The sequence below is a fragment of the Schistocerca piceifrons genome, chromosome 2, assembly GCF_021461385.2.
Source record: "Schistocerca piceifrons isolate TAMUIC-IGC-003096 chromosome 2, iqSchPice1.1, whole genome shotgun sequence".
NCBI lineage: Eukaryota > Metazoa > Arthropoda > Insecta > Orthoptera > Acrididae > Schistocerca > Schistocerca piceifrons.
This window is the reverse complement of record NC_060139.1, coordinates 617,459,830-617,480,302: the sequence shown is the minus strand read 5'-3', so window position 1 is coordinate 617,480,302 and position 20,473 is coordinate 617,459,830. Positions and strand designations below refer to the sequence as shown.

At 43.2% G+C, this 20,473-nt stretch overlaps 1 protein-coding gene across 1 annotated transcript in view; it reads right to left on the bottom strand.

Moving 5' to 3' along the window:
* The window catches only part of LOC124775667 (brachyurin-like), a 102,362-nt gene extending 83,431 nt beyond the window's left edge, over positions 1-18,931 (bottom strand). Inside the window, exons 1-3 of the mRNA XM_047250495.1 lie at positions 18,887-18,931; positions 12,086-12,161; positions 3,980-4,121 (exon numbers count right to left, since the gene is read on the bottom strand). Of these exons, the coding sequence (XP_047106451.1) occupies positions 3,980-4,121; positions 12,086-12,161; positions 18,887-18,931 (263 nt within the window). The remainder of the gene's footprint in view (positions 1-3,979; positions 4,122-12,085; positions 12,162-18,886) is intronic.
* Positions 18,932-20,473: the final 1,542 nt, after the last annotated feature.

Below are 20,473 nucleotides of genomic sequence, written 5' to 3'. Positions count from 1 at the left end.
GCTACAGACGAATGTTGAAAATTAGATATACGGATATGGTAAGGAATGAATAGGATCTCCGTGGAATCGGTGAAGAATGGAATATGTGGCAAAAACATTGACGAGAAGAAGGGAAAGATGATAAGACATCTTCTGAGATATCAGGGAATAATTTCCATAGTACCAACGCGAGCCGTAGAGGGTAAAACTGTAGAGGAAGACAAAGATTGAAAATAATTGAGGACGTAGATTGCTATTCTGAGATGAATTCGTGGCTGGCCGCATCCACGGATCTAGGTAAGTAGTGTAGTGTACAATGAAAAAGAATAGTATGCAAACGCAAAAGATACCCAGAAAATTGTGATTACTCCACTTTTACTGTGATATAGAAACGAACTGCGTCTTCGACGGAATAGTGTATATGGAGATACTGAAGTGAACGTCAATGCTGTTGCCGAAGTCCTGTTTCATTGCTCTGTCTTCAGTCCCATTTCTGTTGATCCTCCAAGTGCCCTGATACTATCCTTCAAAAGCCTCCATCCTTCAAAAGCGAAGCACAGCGCCCCCCCCCCCCCCCCCCTATCATCTCGAAGTTATCCCCGCGGTACAAACAGTGTTGGACAAAAATATGGAAATACAAGCTTCAACACATGTTTAGATGATAGCCAAGCCTCCAGGCTGCGCTGTTGTATTTGACCAGAAACAGCACACTGTGCAACGTTCTCAGTACTTTGCAAGTGTCAGTCGTGGTCAGAACAGTATCTTCGTGGTTGTAGGTGTATTATGCCGGAGCTAAGTGATCTAGAACGTGGGCAAATTGTTGGTGCTCATGTCATGTCCCAATTTTGCCTGAGCTTAACAAGCATTGGTGTAGTATAACTCTAGGGGACGATGAAAAGCGAAGACCCTTCTTTGTAACCTGATGAAATCGTTCAGTAATTGATACTGTATACACTGTTGAACTTTTGCACAATAGTTTGGGAGAGAGAAACTGGTGATGTACTCGTGAGCGAATTGAACGCCATTGTTGGGGAATGAATAGTAGGAAGGTTAAAGGGAGAATGTTGGACGAGAGAGGAGAAAAACTATTTGAACTCTGCAATAAATTTCAGATGTTAATAGCGAATAACTCTGTTCAAGGATCACAAGAGTAGGGGGTATACTTGGAAAAGACCAAGAGACACGGGAAGTTTCCTGCGCTCGTGGTCAGACAGAGATTTCGAAATCAGTTATTGAATTTTAAGGCCTACCCATGTTCGGCTATGGACTCAGATCACAACTTAGTAATGATCAAGACTGCAGTGATACAGAATTGTACAGAAGATCAGCATGGCATGAAGTGGGATACTAATGTACTGAGGAATGATGAGATGCGTTTCAAGTTCGCTAATGACGTGGATCTGCGATGACTAATATCACTGTAGGCAGTCCAGTTGAAGAGAAGTGGACATCTCTAAAAAGGACACTCACAGACTTTGGACAGTCAGACATAGGTATAGCAAAGGTAACTCCGAAGAAACTTTGGGTAACAGAGGAAATACTTCAGTCCATCGACGACCGGACGAAGTAAAGAAATGTTCAGGGAAAGCCAGCGATACACCAATATAAAACACTTAGAAATGAAATGCAGGGCAGCCAGGGCGAAATGGCTACCAAAAATGAGAAGAAATTAAAAAAGGAAACGATAGTCGGAAGGACTTACTTAACATATAGAAAAGTCAAAACAACCTTCCATGAGATTAGAAGCATGGGTGGTAACATTAAGGGTGCAATGAGAATTCCACTGTTAAATGCAAAGGAGAGAGCGGATAGATGGAAAGAGTGCATTGGAGGCCTCTATAAGGGGTGGGCGAAGCTGATGACGTGATAGAAGAAATTGGAGTCGATAAGGAACGCATAGGGGATCTAATATTACAGACGGAATTTAAAATAGCTCTGGAAGACCTGAAGTCAAGAAGGGGTAGATAGCGTATCATCGGAATTTCTAAAAATATTTATGGAGATAGCAACCAAACGACTATTCAAGTTTGTGTAGAATCTATGAGACCGGGAACGTACCATCAAACTCCCGAAAAAATAACACCGACCCAATTCCAAAGATAGCAAAGGCAGATAGGGGCGAAAACTACCGCACAATCAGCTTAGCATCTCATGTACTCAAGCTGCTGACAACAATAATATGCAGAAGAGTGGCAAAGGAAAATGAGGTTCTGTTGGATGACAATCAGTTTGGGTTTAAGAAAGATAAAGGAGCCAGAGAGGCAGTTGGATAATGGAACTAACACTGAAACCAAGTCAAGATATGGTGTCATAGCATTTGCCGATCTAGAAAAAGCACTAGGCAATGTTAAACAGTGCGAGATATTCGAAATTTTGAGAAAATAGGAGTGACGTGCATGGAAAGATTAGTGATGTATAATATGTACGAGAACCAAGAGGGAGCAATGAGACTGAATGACCATGAACTGAGTGCTCAGATTGAAAAGGGTGTAAGACAGGGATGAAGCCTTTCGCGACTAGTGTTCTATCTATAGAATTATGAAGCAATGACGGAAATGAAAGATCGGTCCATCAATTCGGTTAAAATTCATGATGAAAGAATAATCAGCAGCAGTTAGAGTTGACGGTAAATTGAGTTCATGGTTCAGAGTAGTTTCAGGGGTAAGAAAAGGCTGCAACCTGTCTCCACTGTTGTTCATATTATTTATGGATCATATGTTGGAAACAATAGACTGGCTGGGTGAGATTAAGATATGTGAACACAAAATAAGCAGTCTCGCATATGCGGATGACTTAGTTGTGATGACAGATTCGATTGAAACTTTGCAAAGTAATGTTTCAGAACTAGATCAGAAATGTAAGGACTATGGTATGAAGATTAGCATCTCGAAAACGAAAGTAATGTCAGTGGGGAAGAGATATAAACGGATTGAGTGCCAAATAGGAGGAACAAAGTTAGAATAGGTGGACGGTTTCAAGTACTTAGGATGCATATTCTCACAGGATGGCAACATAGTGAAAGAACTGGAAGCGAGGTGTTGCAAAGCTAATGCAGTGAGCGCTCAGTTACGATGTACTCTCTTCTGCAAGAAGGAAGTCAGTACGAAGACTATCTGTGCACTGTTCAATCTTTCGACGAACTTTGTTACATGGGAGCGAAAGTTGGATGGATTCAGGTTACCTTATCAATAAAGTTGGGGTTACGGTTATGAAAGTAGCTAGGATGATTGCAGGTACTAGTAGATGGGAACAATGGCAGGAGGGTGTCCACAATGAGGAAATCAAAGAAAAACTGGGAATGAACTCTATAGATGTAGCAGTCAGGGTAACAGGCTTAGATGGTGGGGTCATGTTACATGCATGGGAGAAGCAAGGTTACCCAAGAGACTCATGGGTTCAGCAGTAGAGGGTAGGAGGAGTTGGGGTAGACCAAGGAGAAGGTACCTGGATTCGGTTAAGAATGATTTTGAAGTAACAGGCTTAACATCAGAAGAGGCACCAATGTTAGCACTGAATAGGGGATCATGGAGGAATTTTATAAGGGGTACAATGCTCCAGACTGAACGCTGAAAGGCATAATCAGTCTTAAATGATGATGATGATGATGAAAATATCAGTGATAAGATTAGCTGATGCCATTTCTATCCTTGGTGAAAGTGACGAAGAAATACAGAATCTGTGGAATGGAAATAACTGCCTAATGAATGCGGAAAATGGATTGAGAGTAAACTGGAGGAAGACGAATGTAGTGACAAGCAGTGGAAATGAGAATAGCGAAACACATTACATCAAAATTGGTCACGAAGTAGATGAAAGTATGGAATCCTTCGAAGCAAAATCACCCACGACGGACGAAGCAAGGAGGATATACAAAGCAAAGTGGTCATTCCTTGCCAAGAGAGGTCTACCGGTATGAAACACAGGCCTTAATTTTGAGTATAAAATTTCTGAGAATATTAGTGAGGAAATACAAAAAATAAAGAAAAATGTGTGTACTTACGCGTCGACGCAGTGCGCAGCGGTGAGGACGGCGGTGGTGGAGATGAGGGAGCCGCCGCAGAAGCCGGAGCCGTCGATCATGAGGCCCGCCTGGAAGGGGAACTGGCCCTCCGCAGCGTCGGAGCCTCCAACGATGCGACCCCCTGCAGTCAGAGCGAGTCTCAGTCTTGGCAAGGTAAGTGTCAGTGCAGAACACACCAATACCTTGTAACCTGTCCGGAATGTACTAGCAGTTGCGAGTATGAGCCACTTCCAGCTGTATAACGGAATGACAACAGTGAAAAATTGTACTGGTCCGAGAGTCTAAACCGGATTTCCCGCTTTACGCGAGCAGTCGCGGTCGCTTTAACCTCAGCCACCCGACCACGGCTCATGGCTAGACCCAGTACACATTCGAAGGAACAATGCATCGAACTTCTTCACGACACAGGCACTGCAATTTCGTACTGCTTGTTTTGTCAATATGGTAAGTTGCAGCCGATAATGACTACAATGATGACGAAGGGTATCAACATTTACCCTACCTTCCGGTTTTGTGAGATTTATGTGCTCGATTCCATGTCAACGATTGGGTAGCATGGGAATTTACTGATTTGCCTCAATTAGTTAACCACACTACTGGCCATTAAAATTGCTACACCACGAAGATGACGTGATACATATGCGAAATTTAACCGACAGGAAGAAGATGTTGGGATATGCAAATGATTAGCTTTTTAGAGCATTCACAGAAGGCTGGCGCCGGTGGCGACACCTACAACATGGTGACTTGAGGAAAGTTTCCAACCGATTTCTCATACACAAACAGCACTTGACCGGCGTTGCCTGGTGAAACGTTGTTGTGATGCCTCGTGTAAGGAGGAGAAACGCGTACCATCACGTTTCCGACTTTGATAAAGGTCGGATTGTAGTCTATCGCGATTGCGGTTTATCGTATCGCGACATTGCTGTTCGCGTTGGTCGAGATCCAATGACTGTTAGCAGAATCGGTGGGTTCAGGAGGGTAATACGGAACGCCGTGCTGGATCCCAACGGCCTCGTATCACTAGCAATCGAGATGACAGGCATCTCATCCGCATGGCTGTAACGGATCGTGCAACCACGTCTCGATCCCTGAGTCAACAGATGAGGACGTTTGCAAGACAACAACCATCTGCACGAACAGTTCGACGACGTTTGCAGGAGCATGGACTATCAGCTCGGAGACCATGGCTGCGGTTACCCTTGACGCTGCATCACAGACAGGAGCGCCTGCGATGGTGTACTCAACGACGAACCTGGGTGCACGAATGGCAAAGCGCCATTTTTTCGGATGAATCCAGGTTCTGTTTACAATATCATGACGGTCACATCCGTGTTTGGCGACATCGCGGTGAACGCACATTGGAAGCGTGTATTCGTTACCGCCATACTGGCGTATCACCCGGCGTGATGGTATGGGGTGCCATCGGTTACACGTTTCAGTCAGCTCTTGTTCGCGTTGACGGCACTTTGAACAGTGGACGTTACATTTCAGATGTGTTACAACCCGTGGCGCTACCCTTCATTCGATCCCTGCGAAACCCTACATTTCAGCAGAGTAATGCACGAGCGCATGTTGCAGGTCCTGTACGGGCCCTTTTGGATACAGAAAATGTTCGACTGCTGCCCTGGCCAGCACATTCTCCAGAACTCTCACCAATTAAAAACGTCTGGTCAATGGTGGTCGAGCAACTGGCTCGTCATAATACGCCAGTCACTACTCTTGATGAACTGTGGTATCGTGTTGAAGCTGCATGGACAGCTGTACCTGTACACGCGATCCAAGCTGTGTTTGACTCAATGCCCAGGCGTATCAAGGCCGTTATTACGGCCAGAGGTGGGTGTTATGGGTACTGATTTCTCAGGATCTATGCACCGAAATTCCGTGAAAACGTAATCACATGTCAGTTCTAGTGTAATATATTTGTCTAATGAATACCCGTTTATCATCTGCATTTCTTCTTGGTGTAGCAATTTTAATGGCCAGTAGTGTATTTAAACGATTTGGGAGACAATCTGAGCAGCCGTCTTCGGTTGTTTGCAGATGACACTGTAGTTTATCGACTAATATTGTCATCAGAAGATCAAAACAAAGTGCAAAACGATTTGGAAAAAATATCTGAATGATGCGAAAAGTGGCAGTTGACCCCAAATAACCAAAAGTGTGAGGTCATCCACATGAGTGCTAAAAGGAACTTGTTAAACTTCGGTTACACGATAAGTCAGTCTAATCTAAAAGCCGTAAATTTAAATACCTAGGTATTACAATTATGAACAACTTAAATTGGAAAGAACACATAGAAAATGTTGTGGGGAAGGCAAACCAAAGGCTGCGCTTATTGGCAGGACACTTAGCAAATGTAACAGACTTACTAAGTATACTGCCTACAATACACTTGTCCTTCCTGTTTTAGAATACTGCTGAGCGGTGTGGGATCCTTACAAGGTGGGACTGACGGAGTACATCGAAAAAGTTCAAAGAAAGGCAGCATGTTTTGTATTATCGCGAAATATGGGAGGGAGAGTCACAGAAATGATACAGGATTTGGGCTGGAAATCAGTAAGAGAAAGGCGTGTTTCGTTGCGACGGAATCTTCTCACGAAATTCGAATCACAACTTTCTCCTCCGAATGCGAAAATATTTTGTTGAAACCGACCTACATGCGGCGAAACGATCACCACGATAAAATAAGGGAAATCAGAACTCGTACGGAAAGATATAGGTGTTCATTCTTTTCGCGTGCGATACGAGATTGGAATATTAGAGAATTGTGAAGGTTGTTCGATGAACCCTCTGCCAGGCACTTAAATGTGATTTGCAGAGTATCCATGTAGATGTAGATGTAGACAAGGTGTCACGCTTGTTCGCGAGCACGTCACTGAAAGTTTAGTCAACGATACGGCACCGAACGCAGCTACTTCATTTTTTAGTAGTGACCACCACGCTACTAAGGCGATCATAATATTAGAGTTTAAGGCACCGACTACCAGAATTGGGCAAACGCTTTGATGGTATCTCATTTCATCTCATCTGATGCCACAGCGCCAATGGAAGCATCTCTCAGTGCCAATTGGACGGACGATGGAATGAAAGTTCGAGTTTAACTTGCACTAGACACATTGGGCTTTAAGGGAAGAATATAACTGTAGAGAGAAATAAGGAATTCGGCGGTGCAACTGCTGAATAACCCCTAAATTCAAGTAGAGTAATTCATACACACATCAAAAAAATATTTCATCACACCGGTTCCCAGAAATCCTGAAGATAGACATTGACTGTTGATACTGTATCACAGACATAGTCCCTTTGACTGTTTAGAGATGTCACTAAACCCGCCCAAAGATGTAAGCAACCATGCCTGAGCAGCACCTATTAGACGCAGGGGGTTCGACAGCCGATCAGTTCCAGTCACTCCACCAGGAAGGAGGTACATGGCACGTGTTGTCTGTAGTTCAACCATGCCTAGATGGTCAACACCGCGGTTCGATCGCGTCCATCAACCATGCCTAGATGGTCAACACCGCGGTTCGATCGCGTCCACATTGTTACTTTGTGTCAGGAAGGGCTTTCAACAAGGTAAGTGTCCAGGCATCTTTGAGCGAACCAAAGCTATGTTTTTCGGACATGGAGAAGGTACAGAGAGACAAAAACTGCCAAAGACATCCCTCGCTCAGGCCGCCCAAGGGCTACTTTTGCAGAGGATGACCGCTGCCTACGGATTATGGCTCGGAGGAACCTTCACAGCAACGCCATCATCTTGAATAAGGCTTTTTGTGCAGCCATAGGACGTAGTGTTACGACTCAAACTCTGCGCAATGTCTGCATGATGCGCAACTTCACTCCCAACGTCCAGGGCGAGGTCCATCTATGCAGCCACCATGCAGCGCGGTACAGGTTGGTCCAACAACATACCGAATGGACCGCTCAGGATTGGCATCATGTTCTCTTCAACGATGAGTGTCGCATATGCTTTCAACCAGACAATCGTCGTAGACGTGTTTGGAGGCAACCCGGTCAGGCTGAACGCCTTAGACACACCGTCCAGTGAGTGCAGCAAGATGGAGGTTCCCTGCTGTTTTGGGGTGGAACTATGTGGGGCCGATGTACGCCGCTGGTGGACATGGAAGCCGCCGTAACGGCTGTACGATAAATGAATGCCATCCTCCGACCGACAGTGTAACCATATCGGCAGCATATTAACGAGACATTCGTCTTCATGGACAACAATTCGCGCCCCATCGTGCACATCTTGTGAGTCACTTCCATCAGGATAACGATATCGCTCGAATAGAGTGGCCAGCATGTTTTCCAGAATGAACCCTATCGAACATGCCAGGGGTAAATTGAAGAGGACTGTTTATGGACGACGTGACCCACCAACCACTCTGAGGAGTGAGGAGTAGGACAATCTGGACCAACAATGCCTTTATGAACTTGTGGATAGTATGCCACGACGAATACAGGCATGCATCAATGCAAGAGGACGTGTTACTGGGTATTAGAGATATCGGTGTGTACAGCAATCTGGACCACCACCTCTGAAGGTCTCACTGTATGGTGGTACAACATGCAATGTGTGGTTTTCATGAGCAATAAAAAGGTCGGAAATGATGTTTATGTCGATCTCAGTACAGGTTCCGGAGCTCTCGTAACCGATGTAATGCAAAACTTTTTTCGATGTATGTAGATCTTAACACTGGTCTTCGCGAGTGCGAATCCAGTGCCTTACTAAGTGCTCCATGTCACGAGATTCATCTACATGGAAGATATGCTAGTAGTCAGTTCGACTTTCTTAAAAAACATGTAGATATTGTCGATGCTAAGCGAGCATAACTTTGTTTGCTTTGTTTCCTAGAGCATTGCTAATATGTAATGAAAAGCTTGTTACTATTAGTAAGTGCGGTAAGTACTAATGACTCAAAATTTTTTGCTGTGTTCTCAGTATTAGTTGAGGTATCGCGTCATGCATATTGCTCGATCAACTTTCTCGGTTCGTAGACAAGATACAACCCACTACTGATAGAGGGCTCCGAATTGTAGGGTGTAACAGGGCGGTGTTTAAAGTAACTATGTCAGTGCTGCACTACGTGACACCCAGAAAACGGAAAATACGAATTCGAAGAGCTCTTCCACATGTGGAGCACCGTCTTCTTAAGCCAGATCGCACAAGTGCCCTGTGACATCTGCAACAGGCGACGCCTTGGGGTCACTGGTATCGATCGTCCTCCTTGCAGATCCGACTTGACCTCATCCGATTTTCTTCTGTATGCAAAACTTAAACCACACCTTAGAGGACTTCACTTTGATAGTGATGAAGTGGTGCAACCAGACGTGAGGTTATGGTTCCGTTATGAAAGTCATCACTACACTGACGGGGTCAACAGGCCTCTCGTTGAGAGAAATGTGTCCGTCGCTAGGGTGACTACGCTGAGAAACAAATTCGTAGCCATGAAGAACATTGTAGAATGTTAATAAAATTTGTTTCTGTACGGCCGGCCCCGGCGGAGGCTCGAGTCCTCCCTCGGGCACGGGTGTGTGTGTTTGTCCATAGGATAATTTAGGTTAAGGAGTGTGTAAGCTTAGGGACTGATGACCTTAGCAGTTAAGTCCCATAAGATTTCACACACATTTGAACATTTGAACATTTCTAAAATTTGTTTTCTTTAATTATTTTACAGAGTTTTCCCATAAAAAATTCAGAGACTTTCCAGTACGCCCTCACAAATAAAAAACTTCTAACACCATCGAGAATGATTATTTATAATTGTGTGAAATGAAATAAAATTTGTTAACACTTTATATTATCATACGTGACGCTGTACCACATTTCTCGTCATTCGTTCTTCTAATCTGGAACGTACGTTCCTTAAGTCTTTTCGTTTATTCTCTTCTTCTAATGCATTCCCGTGCATGCCAACTGGTTCTTTCGCATTCAGTTTTCTTTCTCAGTTCCAGATATCAAATGCAGCGCGTTTTCAGTAATTTATAATTCCCGTTTATTCTGAATAATCCTGACAACAGTTACTGTCGGCCATGACCGACGAGGTCGCAGTGAAAGCTATGTTTTAGTCTGGGTAGAAATAATGCATATTCATGGTCTGTTTAATACATACATTGGTTTCACAAAAACTGGTTAAACGTAAATTATTTAGTAAAGTTCAAGGGCAGGCCTATAAGAAACTACAATACATACACTGCTGACCAAAGGTCGGCTAGAACTATTAGATGATGAGACAATAACACAGGGTGGCGCACGAAATGTGCTACCATTTTGTTTTTAAATATAAACTTTATTGTCAATACAGTCTGAAGGGAACATATACTACAATGAAGAGCCGTCCATGGAGATTTGTTCTAACTCAGCACATGCTCAATATGTCCACCATTTCGTTTCCTAACTTCCTTCAAAGGAACACTGAAGTTAGTGATTACCCTACGGCACATGCCTTTCGTAATTTCACAGCAAGCTTGAAGAATAAGTCTTCTGAGCTCCATTAAATCTCGTGGACGTTTCGGGAAATTTTTTTCCTTTAGGTGCCCCCAAAGAAAAAAGTCACATGGGTTGATGTCTGGACTATTGAGGGGGGGGGGGGGGGGAGGAGGCAATTTTGTCCGTCATTGAAGCGACCTGGAAACCTGAGTGAAATGATCCGCATGTCGAAATGCTCTTGTAAAAACTCCAACTCAGTGTTTGCAATATGTGGCCTTGCTCCATCTTGCATGAACCACTGCGTGTTGAAGGGCAAGGCAGTAGCAAGAAGCTGTGGAATGAAGCTATTGCGAAGCATGCTCAAATAACGCTCGCTGTTCACAGTTTCTTCAAAAAAAAAAAAGGGTCCAATAAGTCCGTGACTAGAAATTGCTGCCCACGCTGTAATCCTCGGAGCATAATGTTGTCGTTCATGAAGCACTTGTGGGTTTTCAGTGGCCCAAAAGCGTACATTTTGTTTGTTAACCACACCGTCTAAATGAAAATGCGCCTCGTCTGAAAATCAAACGTTGTTGAGAGTTTCTTCGCTATCCTCCGCTCACGGAGTAAACAGTAGTCTCTGCTGCTTGTGTTCTTCAGTGAGCTTCTGTGCACAGGTCATCTTGTATGGGTACATATGGAGGTCACTTTTAAGAATGAACGGAGCGTCTGGATATTCCCAGTTGCACTGCTGCCTTTCTACACGATTTCCCGGGACTTCTCTGTACAGCAACTCGTGCCGCTTCAATATTCTCCGGCGAACAAACAGGCTTAGACCGAGGTCGCTTCGCTTCCAATACTTTTCCTTCCTGTACAAATTTATCGTACAACCTGTGGATAGTCTTCTTGCAAGGGACCCATCGTGTGTTAAACTGTTGTCGAAAACGTCTCTGAGTCACAACAATGCTTTTCGTTTCATGAAAAAGTAACACAATTGCCGATCGTTGCTGTGTCGTCAGTCTTCCATTGTCAGCCATTGCTGCTTACTAGTCTCCTAGTGCCAGTATCGTGAATTACACGTCATTTCGTAACTCATTTGTTTTTCCAAGCTCTTCTGGTACTGCTGTAGAGATCCCAGCGGGATATCTAATGCGCGTCGTAAATTGTGAAAGAAACAATTGGTAACACATTTCGTGCGCCACCCTGTATAATAACTACTAAGCCTTGAAATTATAAGGAAAATACATCACTGCAAATTTCACGTTGTTCCCTGAAAAAAATGAGCAAGAAATGGTTTTTCACAGAAAGAAAGAGAGACATTTGAATTGTATAGGTGCTGTAATCTAAATATTTAGGAGTAGTTGGAAAACCGAACTCGTATCAGGTAGAAGCGGTATTCGAATCATCGTCTGGCGTAACTGATTTTTGGCTTCTGTGGTTTACATAAATCACTTTAGGCAGAGCGCCACTTCTCTAGAAACCTTGACTTTGATGAAATAATCAAATATGCCTCCAAGTATATGATTAAATCTTGCAGAAATGATTTTTATCAGCTGTGAGGCAGCGTATCTAAATACCTAGAGATAGCTGCACGAGACAAGGTGTGAACCACGTTATGTGCGAAAAGTGTTTTGTTACCTGGGGCCTTCCTGGCAGCAGAAAAAGTGTTTTGTTACCTGGGGCCTTCCTGGCAGCAGAAAACGGGAGCTTCCTGGGACGTGCATTTGCCTCCAGTCTCCTGGCGTCGGAGGCCTGCAACGCAAGAGTTGTCGGTCAGCACAGGACACTGCAGGTAATCCACAAAAAACAATCTTCTCTCTCTCGCTGTGCAAATAATCCACAAAAACAATCTTCTTTCTCTCACTGTGCAATGTGATTTTCGTCTGTTCGTAACAGGTGCAAACACGTTGTTCCATTAGGAGTCTTTCGCAGGTAACTAACTTATGAGTGTTCCAATATATTGTGGTCGAATTCATCAGAGGCTACACTGTTTTCCATTATATACTTAGACATCATTAAACGCAAATAGCTCAGAAGAAAGGAGAACAATTGAGGCGAAAATGGTAGTGTTGTGTACATAGTTCCGCGTAGTCAGTGCGTACACAACTTTCCCACTAGAGCGCGCCCCGCTAAGCACAACAGCGCAGGTGCAGCACTAGTCCATCTCCGCACTACGAGATGGTGCTGCCTTAGAGACGGACCAAATTCTGCTTCCGCCAATCCGTGTATTAATATGTAACGCAGCCAATGAGATTGCTGCTATCGTAGAACCTTTTCTCCTCACGGATCACACTCACGCAGTGATACCTGAACGCGCAAGGTATTATAACGAATGTACAGACCTCCGATTAGTCAGTCTGCATTTGTCTGCACCAGTCTGTACCAGTCTGCATTAGTCTGTACTAGTCTATAGTCAAGTTTCAGTCTGCACCTAAGAAGATTATCATATTCCTGTACATAGCCATGAAGATAAATGTATAGACACTTTGTCAAGTATCAGAGATATGTGAGAATAAGATTAACGTACCAAGACCAAAGGAACTTCATATTGTCAATTGTAAATAGCATCCAGAATCAAGTTACGTAATGTCTATGCTTTTTATTATTTTAATAAATGTGTGTGAAAATTAATCAAGTTCTGTTTAAAGTTGGTCACTGTCAATCTGTTACTCTAAGCGTGCAAGTGGCGTTTCTATCGTCTGACCTAACGGCAGAAGATAAACACGCCATAATAAGACCACGAGACATATTGCTGACAGTCGCCTACTTCGTTAGAGAGACAAGTCAAATAATCTCATGGTGTGTGTACCGAAGGTCTTACAGTACGCACACCACAGGTAGTTTCTGCGATTCGGTTCCAAGAAATTACTTCATGCAAACCAGCATCTTGGCAACAATCTTTCCATATATGTACATAGCAGATAGTTTGAAAGTACAGTGACTGTTGGTACTGTGAGAGGAGATACTGTGAGAGGAAACTGTTCAAAAACCAAGTTATTCAAATGACGAAATATTAGTTATTCGACGAAATAATACAGAGAAAGATTTCAAGAATGATGCCACATCAGACGCAGATATGGTTCAATTCCTTCTGTAATTTACAAAAGTTATTAGCAAATTATAGTTACTGGTTCTAAATGTGGAAGTTTCGGTAAGGACACAAGAATTTAAGACAGTAATATGTTCAGTACTTTATAACACATATTGTTAAGCGACCTTTATTTCCAAACTTAGGTAAAATTAGATCCATTCGGAATAAATTAACCTCCACTGAATAATGAAATGTGAGTCAGTTTCAGTGATTGCCAATACTTAACTACCTCGAATACAATTTCCTATCTTGAATTCATGCAGAGCTAAATGAGAGGCCAATATGCCAGCAAGCTGGACACCATAGAGAAAACGGCAGAAACAGTGTAGGGCCATAAACTGTAGGGAATCAGTCCTCCCCCCTCCCACCCAACACCACTTCGCCGAATAGTCAAGGGTTTGTTTTACTCGATTGAGAGCGCCATGAAAACGCTGTAAAAGCAGATCTCGTAGATGCTTCAGATTAGATGCCAGCTGTCCCCAGAAAGCTTCCTTTAAAATATTTCATTGACTAGCATTAATTAGGACATACTATAGAGTGCACAGGGAGATTTCAGAAGTCACTCTTCCCGTGCACCATCCATAAATGGAACGAGCAGAGACCGAATTATCAAGTTCAACGTTATGTATCCTATACCATGGACCTGGTGGTGGTTTGGAGAGTATGGATGTAGGTGTAGATCGTATGAATGATTCGTGTTCTTGGTTAAAAGAAACTAAATAGCCATCTTGATCTAATGCCACAACTTTCCGTCTGAGCACTTCGATGCAATCGGTATGCAACCCAGTGTGACTCATATGGATATACGAGCACCGACATATAGACAACGTGTTGTTATGGCCTTAGAACGAAAACTTTTTGATCGCTATAGTACATTACAATATTAGTTTCATAGAGTAAATCTTATATATATCATTATAGTTTATCCTTGTTCCTTCTTTTCCTGATATGATGATTGTTTTAATTTGTGCTCTAGTATTAACCACAGGGGGTATTTATAAAACAGGGCCAGATTTCAAGGTCGTCTCAAATTAAAGTAGCTTTTACTGATAGGATGATTGTTTTAATTTGTGCTCTAACACTAGCCACAGGGGGTATTTATGAGTCACTCCGTTGCACACATTAGCACTGACGGGTCTCCCTACCCGCTCACCTCGAAACTCCACATTGACAGGTTCAAAACCACACTTGAACAAAACAGACACAAGAAACGAGCGGAAGCGCGTTAGAAAGAAAAAAAAATTATCGCTTACTAAATATGCGCTGTTCATACAGTGAAACTATCGCATGAAGCCTGACTTTAACGCTACTAATTCTTTACTGCTGACTGTATTAGCGACAAATTATCCAAAGAGTATTCACATATACCACTAAATATACCTACAAAAATATGTCATTGTATGACACATTCTTCAGGAGATACGACGCCAAATACTGAGACGCGTGAAAAAACTAGCACATCATTTATGTCGTTTTAATTTATTACCCCTTTCCTACTAACTACTATACATTAACGACTTGCCGCTCTGCATTCATGAAGGTGGAAAGATAGTTCGTTTTGGTAATGATACAAGTATAGTAATCACACTGAAAAACAAGAATCAGCCAAGGACAATGTAAATAATGTATTTCAGAAAATTATTAAGCGATTCTTTGCAAATGGACTTTCATTAAATTTTAATGAAACACAGTACGTGTAGTTCTGTAAAGTAAATGGCATAACACCATTAATAAATATAAAGCAAGAACAGAAGTCTGTAGGTTACACAGTGCAATCCAAAATTTGTGGATGTGTGCATTGATGAGAGATTGAACTGGAAGAAGCAGACTGATGAAACACTTGAGTTTAGCTACTTACGTTGTTAGGGTTATTGGAAATTTTGGTGATAAACGTATCAGTAAATTAGTTTGCCAGTTTTCACTTGCTACTTTCTTATGGCATCACATTTTGGGATTATTCATTAGTAAGGAAAAATACAGGGCTATTACAAATGATTGAAGCAATTTCATAAATTCACTGTAGCTCCATTCATTGAGATATGGTCACGACACACTACAGATACGTAGAAAAACTCATAAAGTTTTGTTCGGCTGAAGCCGCACTTCAGGTTTCTGCCGCCAGAGCGCTCGAGAGCGCAGTGAGACAAAATGGCGATAGGAGCCGAGAAAGCGTATGTCGTACTTGAAATGCACTCACATCAGTCAGTCATAACAGTGCAACGACACTTCAGGACGAAGTTCAACAAAGATCCACCAACTGCTAATTCCATTCGGCGATAGTATGCGCAATTTAAAGCTTCTGGATGCCTCTGTAAGGGGAAATCATCGGGTCGGCCTGCAGTGAGCGAAGAAACGGTTGAACGCGTGCGGGCAAGTTTCACGCGTAGCCCGCGGAAGTCGACGAATAAAGCAAGCAGGGAGCTAAACGTACCACAGCCGACGGTTTGGAAAATCGTACGGAAAAGGCTAAAGCAGAAGCCTTACCGTTTACAATTGCTACAAGCCCTGACACCCGATAACAAAGTCAAACGCTTTGAATTTTCGGCGCGGTTGCAACAGCTCGTGGAAGAGGATGCGTTCAGTGCGAAACTTGTTTTCAGTGATGAAGCAACATTTTTTCTTAATGGTGAAGTGAACAGACACAATGTGCGAATCTGGGCGGTAGAGAATCCTCACGCATTCGTGCAGCAAATTCGCAATTCACCAAAAGTTAACGTGTTTTGTGCAATCTCACGGTTTAAAGTTTACGGCCCCTTTTTCTTCTGCGAAGAAAACGTTACAGAACACGTGTATCTGGACATGCTGGAAAATTGACTCATGCCACAACTGGAGACCGACAGCGCCGACTTCATCTTTCAACAGGATGGTGCTCCACCACACTTCCATCATGATGTTCGGCATTTCTTAAACAGGAGATTGGAAAACCGATGGATCGGTCGTGGTGAAGATCATGATCAGCAATTCGTGTCATGGCCTCCAAGCTCTCCCGACTTAGCCCCATGCGATTTCTTTCTGTGGGGTTATGTGAAAGATTCAGTGTTTAAACCTCCTCTACCAAGAAACGTGCCAGAACTGCGAGCTCGCATCAACGATGCTTTCGAACTCATTGATGGGGACATGCTGCGCCGAGTGTGGGAGGAACTTGATTATCGGCTTGATGTCTGCCGAATCACTAAAGTGGCACGTATCGAACATTTGTGAATGCCTAAAAAAATCGCTTCAATCATTTGTAATAACCCTGTAGTGTTCATTGAATAAAAGTTTGCAATCAGAATAATAGCTGGAACCCAGCCAAGATCATCTTGCAGGCACTTATTTAAGGAACTAGGGATACTCACAGTATATATATATATATATATATATATATATATATATATATATATATATATATATATATATGTGTGTGTGTGTGTGTGTGTGTAACCGTGGGTACCGCCCTGGTGCATAGCTACTGTCTCATAACTGCACTTTGTTTGGCGACAATGCTTTTTAATATGTTGCTCTGATTCTTATGTCAATGGCCTTGCCGCAATGGTGACACCAGTTCTCATCAGATTATGGAAGCTAAGCGCTGTGGGGCTGGGCTACAACTTAAACGGGTGACTGTCAGGGTCTGCCGGGTCGAGTTGGCAAGCTTGGTGCACTCAGCCCTTCTGAGGCCAGTTGAGGAGTTACTTGGCTGAGAAGTAGCGGTTCTGGTCACGAAAACTGACAACAGCCGGGAGAGAGGTGTGCTAACCACACGCCCACCCATATTCGCATCCTGTGACGCCTGTTGTCTGAGAATGACACGGCAGTCGTCGGTACCTTTAGACCTTCCAAGCCCAGCTCAGACGGAGTTTCTGATTCTCATTCTTATTGAGGCTGATGGACTGAACGACGATTAACAAAAATAAGTGATATAATTGGTACGCTTAAAATTTCGCCTTTGTGTTGTTGTAGTGAGGAAAATACTTTTCAGGCCTTTTCCTATTTCACATATGCAGATGTTTTTACGTTTTAAGAATAAAACATTTTGCTTCTCATGCAGACTACAATCTTTGTTTCTGAAAGTAATTACTAAAGAGCATGTTTCCCTGTTCTGGATATCCGGGTAATTGGTTCATGTGGGTTCAGTACGAAAAGACAATGTAAGACAAGTGCCTGGCGCAGTTGTTAGATTGGTTACTGCTGCTAAAATGGCGGGTTATCAAGATTTAAGTGAGTTTGAACATGGTGCTATAGTCGGCGCACGAGCGATGGGACACAGCATCCCCGAGGTAGCGATGAAATGGGCACTTCTCCTTACGACCATTTCACGAGTTTATAGTGAATATCAGGAATCCCGTAAAACTTCAAATCTCGGACAACGCTACGGCCGGAAAAAGATACTGCAAGAACGTGGCCAACGACAACTGAAGAGAATCGTTCAGTGTGACAGAAGTGCAACTCTTTCACAAGTTGCTGCAGATTTCAATGCTGGGCCATCAACAAGTGTCAGCATGCGAACTATTCGACAAACCATCACTGATATGGGCTTTCGGAGCCGATGTCCCACACTTGAACCTTGATGACTGCACGACTCAAATCTTTACGCCTCACCTGGGCCCGTCAACACCGACATTGGACCGTTGATGATTGGAAACATTTTGCCTGGTCGGACGAGTCTCGTTTCAAATTGTATCGAGCGGATGGACTTGCACGGGCGTGGAGACAACCTCATGACTCCATGCATGTCAGCAGGGTCTGTTCAAGCTGGTGGAGGCCCTGTAATGGTGTGGGGCGTATGTAGTTGGAGTAATATGGGACCCATGATACGTCTACATATGACTCTGACAAGTGACACGTACGTAAGCATCCAGTATGATCACTTGCATCTATTTATGTCCATTATGCATTCCGACGAACTTGGACAATTTCAGGGGGACAATGCGACATCCCACACGTCCTGGATTGCTACAGACTAGCTCCAGGAACGCTCTTCTGAATTTAAACACTTCCGCTGGCCACCAAACGCCACAGACATTAACATTATTGAGCATATCTGGGATGCCTTGCAACGTGCTGTTCAGAAGAGCTCGCCACCCCTTCGTACTCTTACGGATTTATGGATAGTTCTTTAAGATTCATGGTGTCATTTCCTTTCGGCACTACTTCAGACATTAGTTGTGTCCATGCCACGACGTGTTGCGGCACTTCTGCGTGCTCGCAAGGGCACTACACGATAGTAGGCAGGTGAAGCAGTTTTTTTCACTCTTCATTATATATGAGGACTGTTTACAGCTTATGGATGGAGAAATGATTTAAGAACAAAAGAAAGTGTGCATTAAACACTTCATTTGCCGTCCTCAACAGACAGCGACTGCAGAACAGTTAGACATGACGGGCTCGTTGTCGCGGCACTCACCAGGACAAGAGCTGCCACGAGCGCAAGAACACGCGTCGTCTTCATGGCTGCGGCGACTGCACGGGTCGGGCGCGCCGTTAGCTTTATATAGGTGAGCGCCGAATCGCAAATCTCTTTACCCAGATGGCTGGCCTTCGGTAAAAACCCGCCAACAACAACAGATACTATTGAGTAGGTACTTGAGAAATACGAGGATCTTGAAAACGTCTTCAAGCATCTTGACACATTGATTAGTTACACCGATGTTGCAACGCATGATAAGAAAGACGAAAGGTTCATTTGCTCATTCCTATGACAAGCACATGACGCACTTTCTGTACGGTGTGCCAGTCGCACAACAAAAATGTTGAAGTACAAATAAAGCGACAAATTAAGTCCGTACTGCGTTATTTCAGTTAAACGTTTACTTTACACACCATTTTGAGGATCAGATTTATCACAACCAACTAAAATTTAGATTATTTGAACCCGTTACTCGGAGCTACACACATGGCATAGATGAACTTCCGTTTCTAGCGTCTCAATAGGCCTAATCTCCACTGTCCCCTCTCCTGACTGCTAGGTACGTTGTTTAAAAAATGCCATGAAACTCAGAAACTTGTACGAGATGTTCCACAAAGTGCAAATATTCCGTTAACGATATGAACAATTATGTTACTGGGCAGAAATTTCTGCGATTACCAACAATACGAAGAAATAATAACTTTGCTTGAACTGGACTTTAAAGTTAAGTGGTTTCTTTAAAAATTGAGCTACACATTATTATCGCAGACCAAGTAACTTCTGTTGAATGCTGCACTACACTTTAAAGTGACACATACATACATGACACTACTATTCATATAATCACCAAGTCTCGGTAAACAACAATTGGAGCGTTCCACCAATCGTTCAGTTCCTCGACGACAGAAATCTAATCGTTGGCCACTGATCTATTCGAGAAACGGTGTGTAAATGTCATCGTTGTTGGAAAATCTGCAATTGCAGAACTGCGTTTGCATGAAACACTCTCTTCTGACAATGCGTCACACGTGTCCTCCCACTTAGCGTGGGGGGACATGCGTATCTTACATTTCGAAGTCTCCTCGTAGTAAGGTAACGCAGAGAAAAAAAAAATCTGTTTACAAGATTTGGTTTTAAATGGTCTAAAGATAAGAGAGTCGTCATGTGTGCGTTAAAGACGATACTGTTTCCAAAATGCATACTATATTCAACATCTTCGAAGAAATGAAGCATCAGAATTAAAGCAACCAGTGGTTTATTCACACAAAACGTGGACTCATAGACATTACACTATGAAAAAATGTTGTAAAATTGTGCAAGAAATGTTGTAAAAGAAAAACGTCTCGGCGTTTAATTATTGTGGATGCAGGGTACTGTCGTATAGACGTGTAGTGCGCTACAGTGCTGCTGTTGGATGAATGTTGAAATGTGCGCTGTTGCTACTTGTCGTCACTGTTTCCGTGGATAAACACGACGGTGTTCCTACACTGACCCGGTTTTCAGTTCCCTTTACTAGGTAAGAGTTGTCTCAGCACCATCACTGAAATAGGTGCAGACACTCTGGACAGCACCTAATGTGGCTCT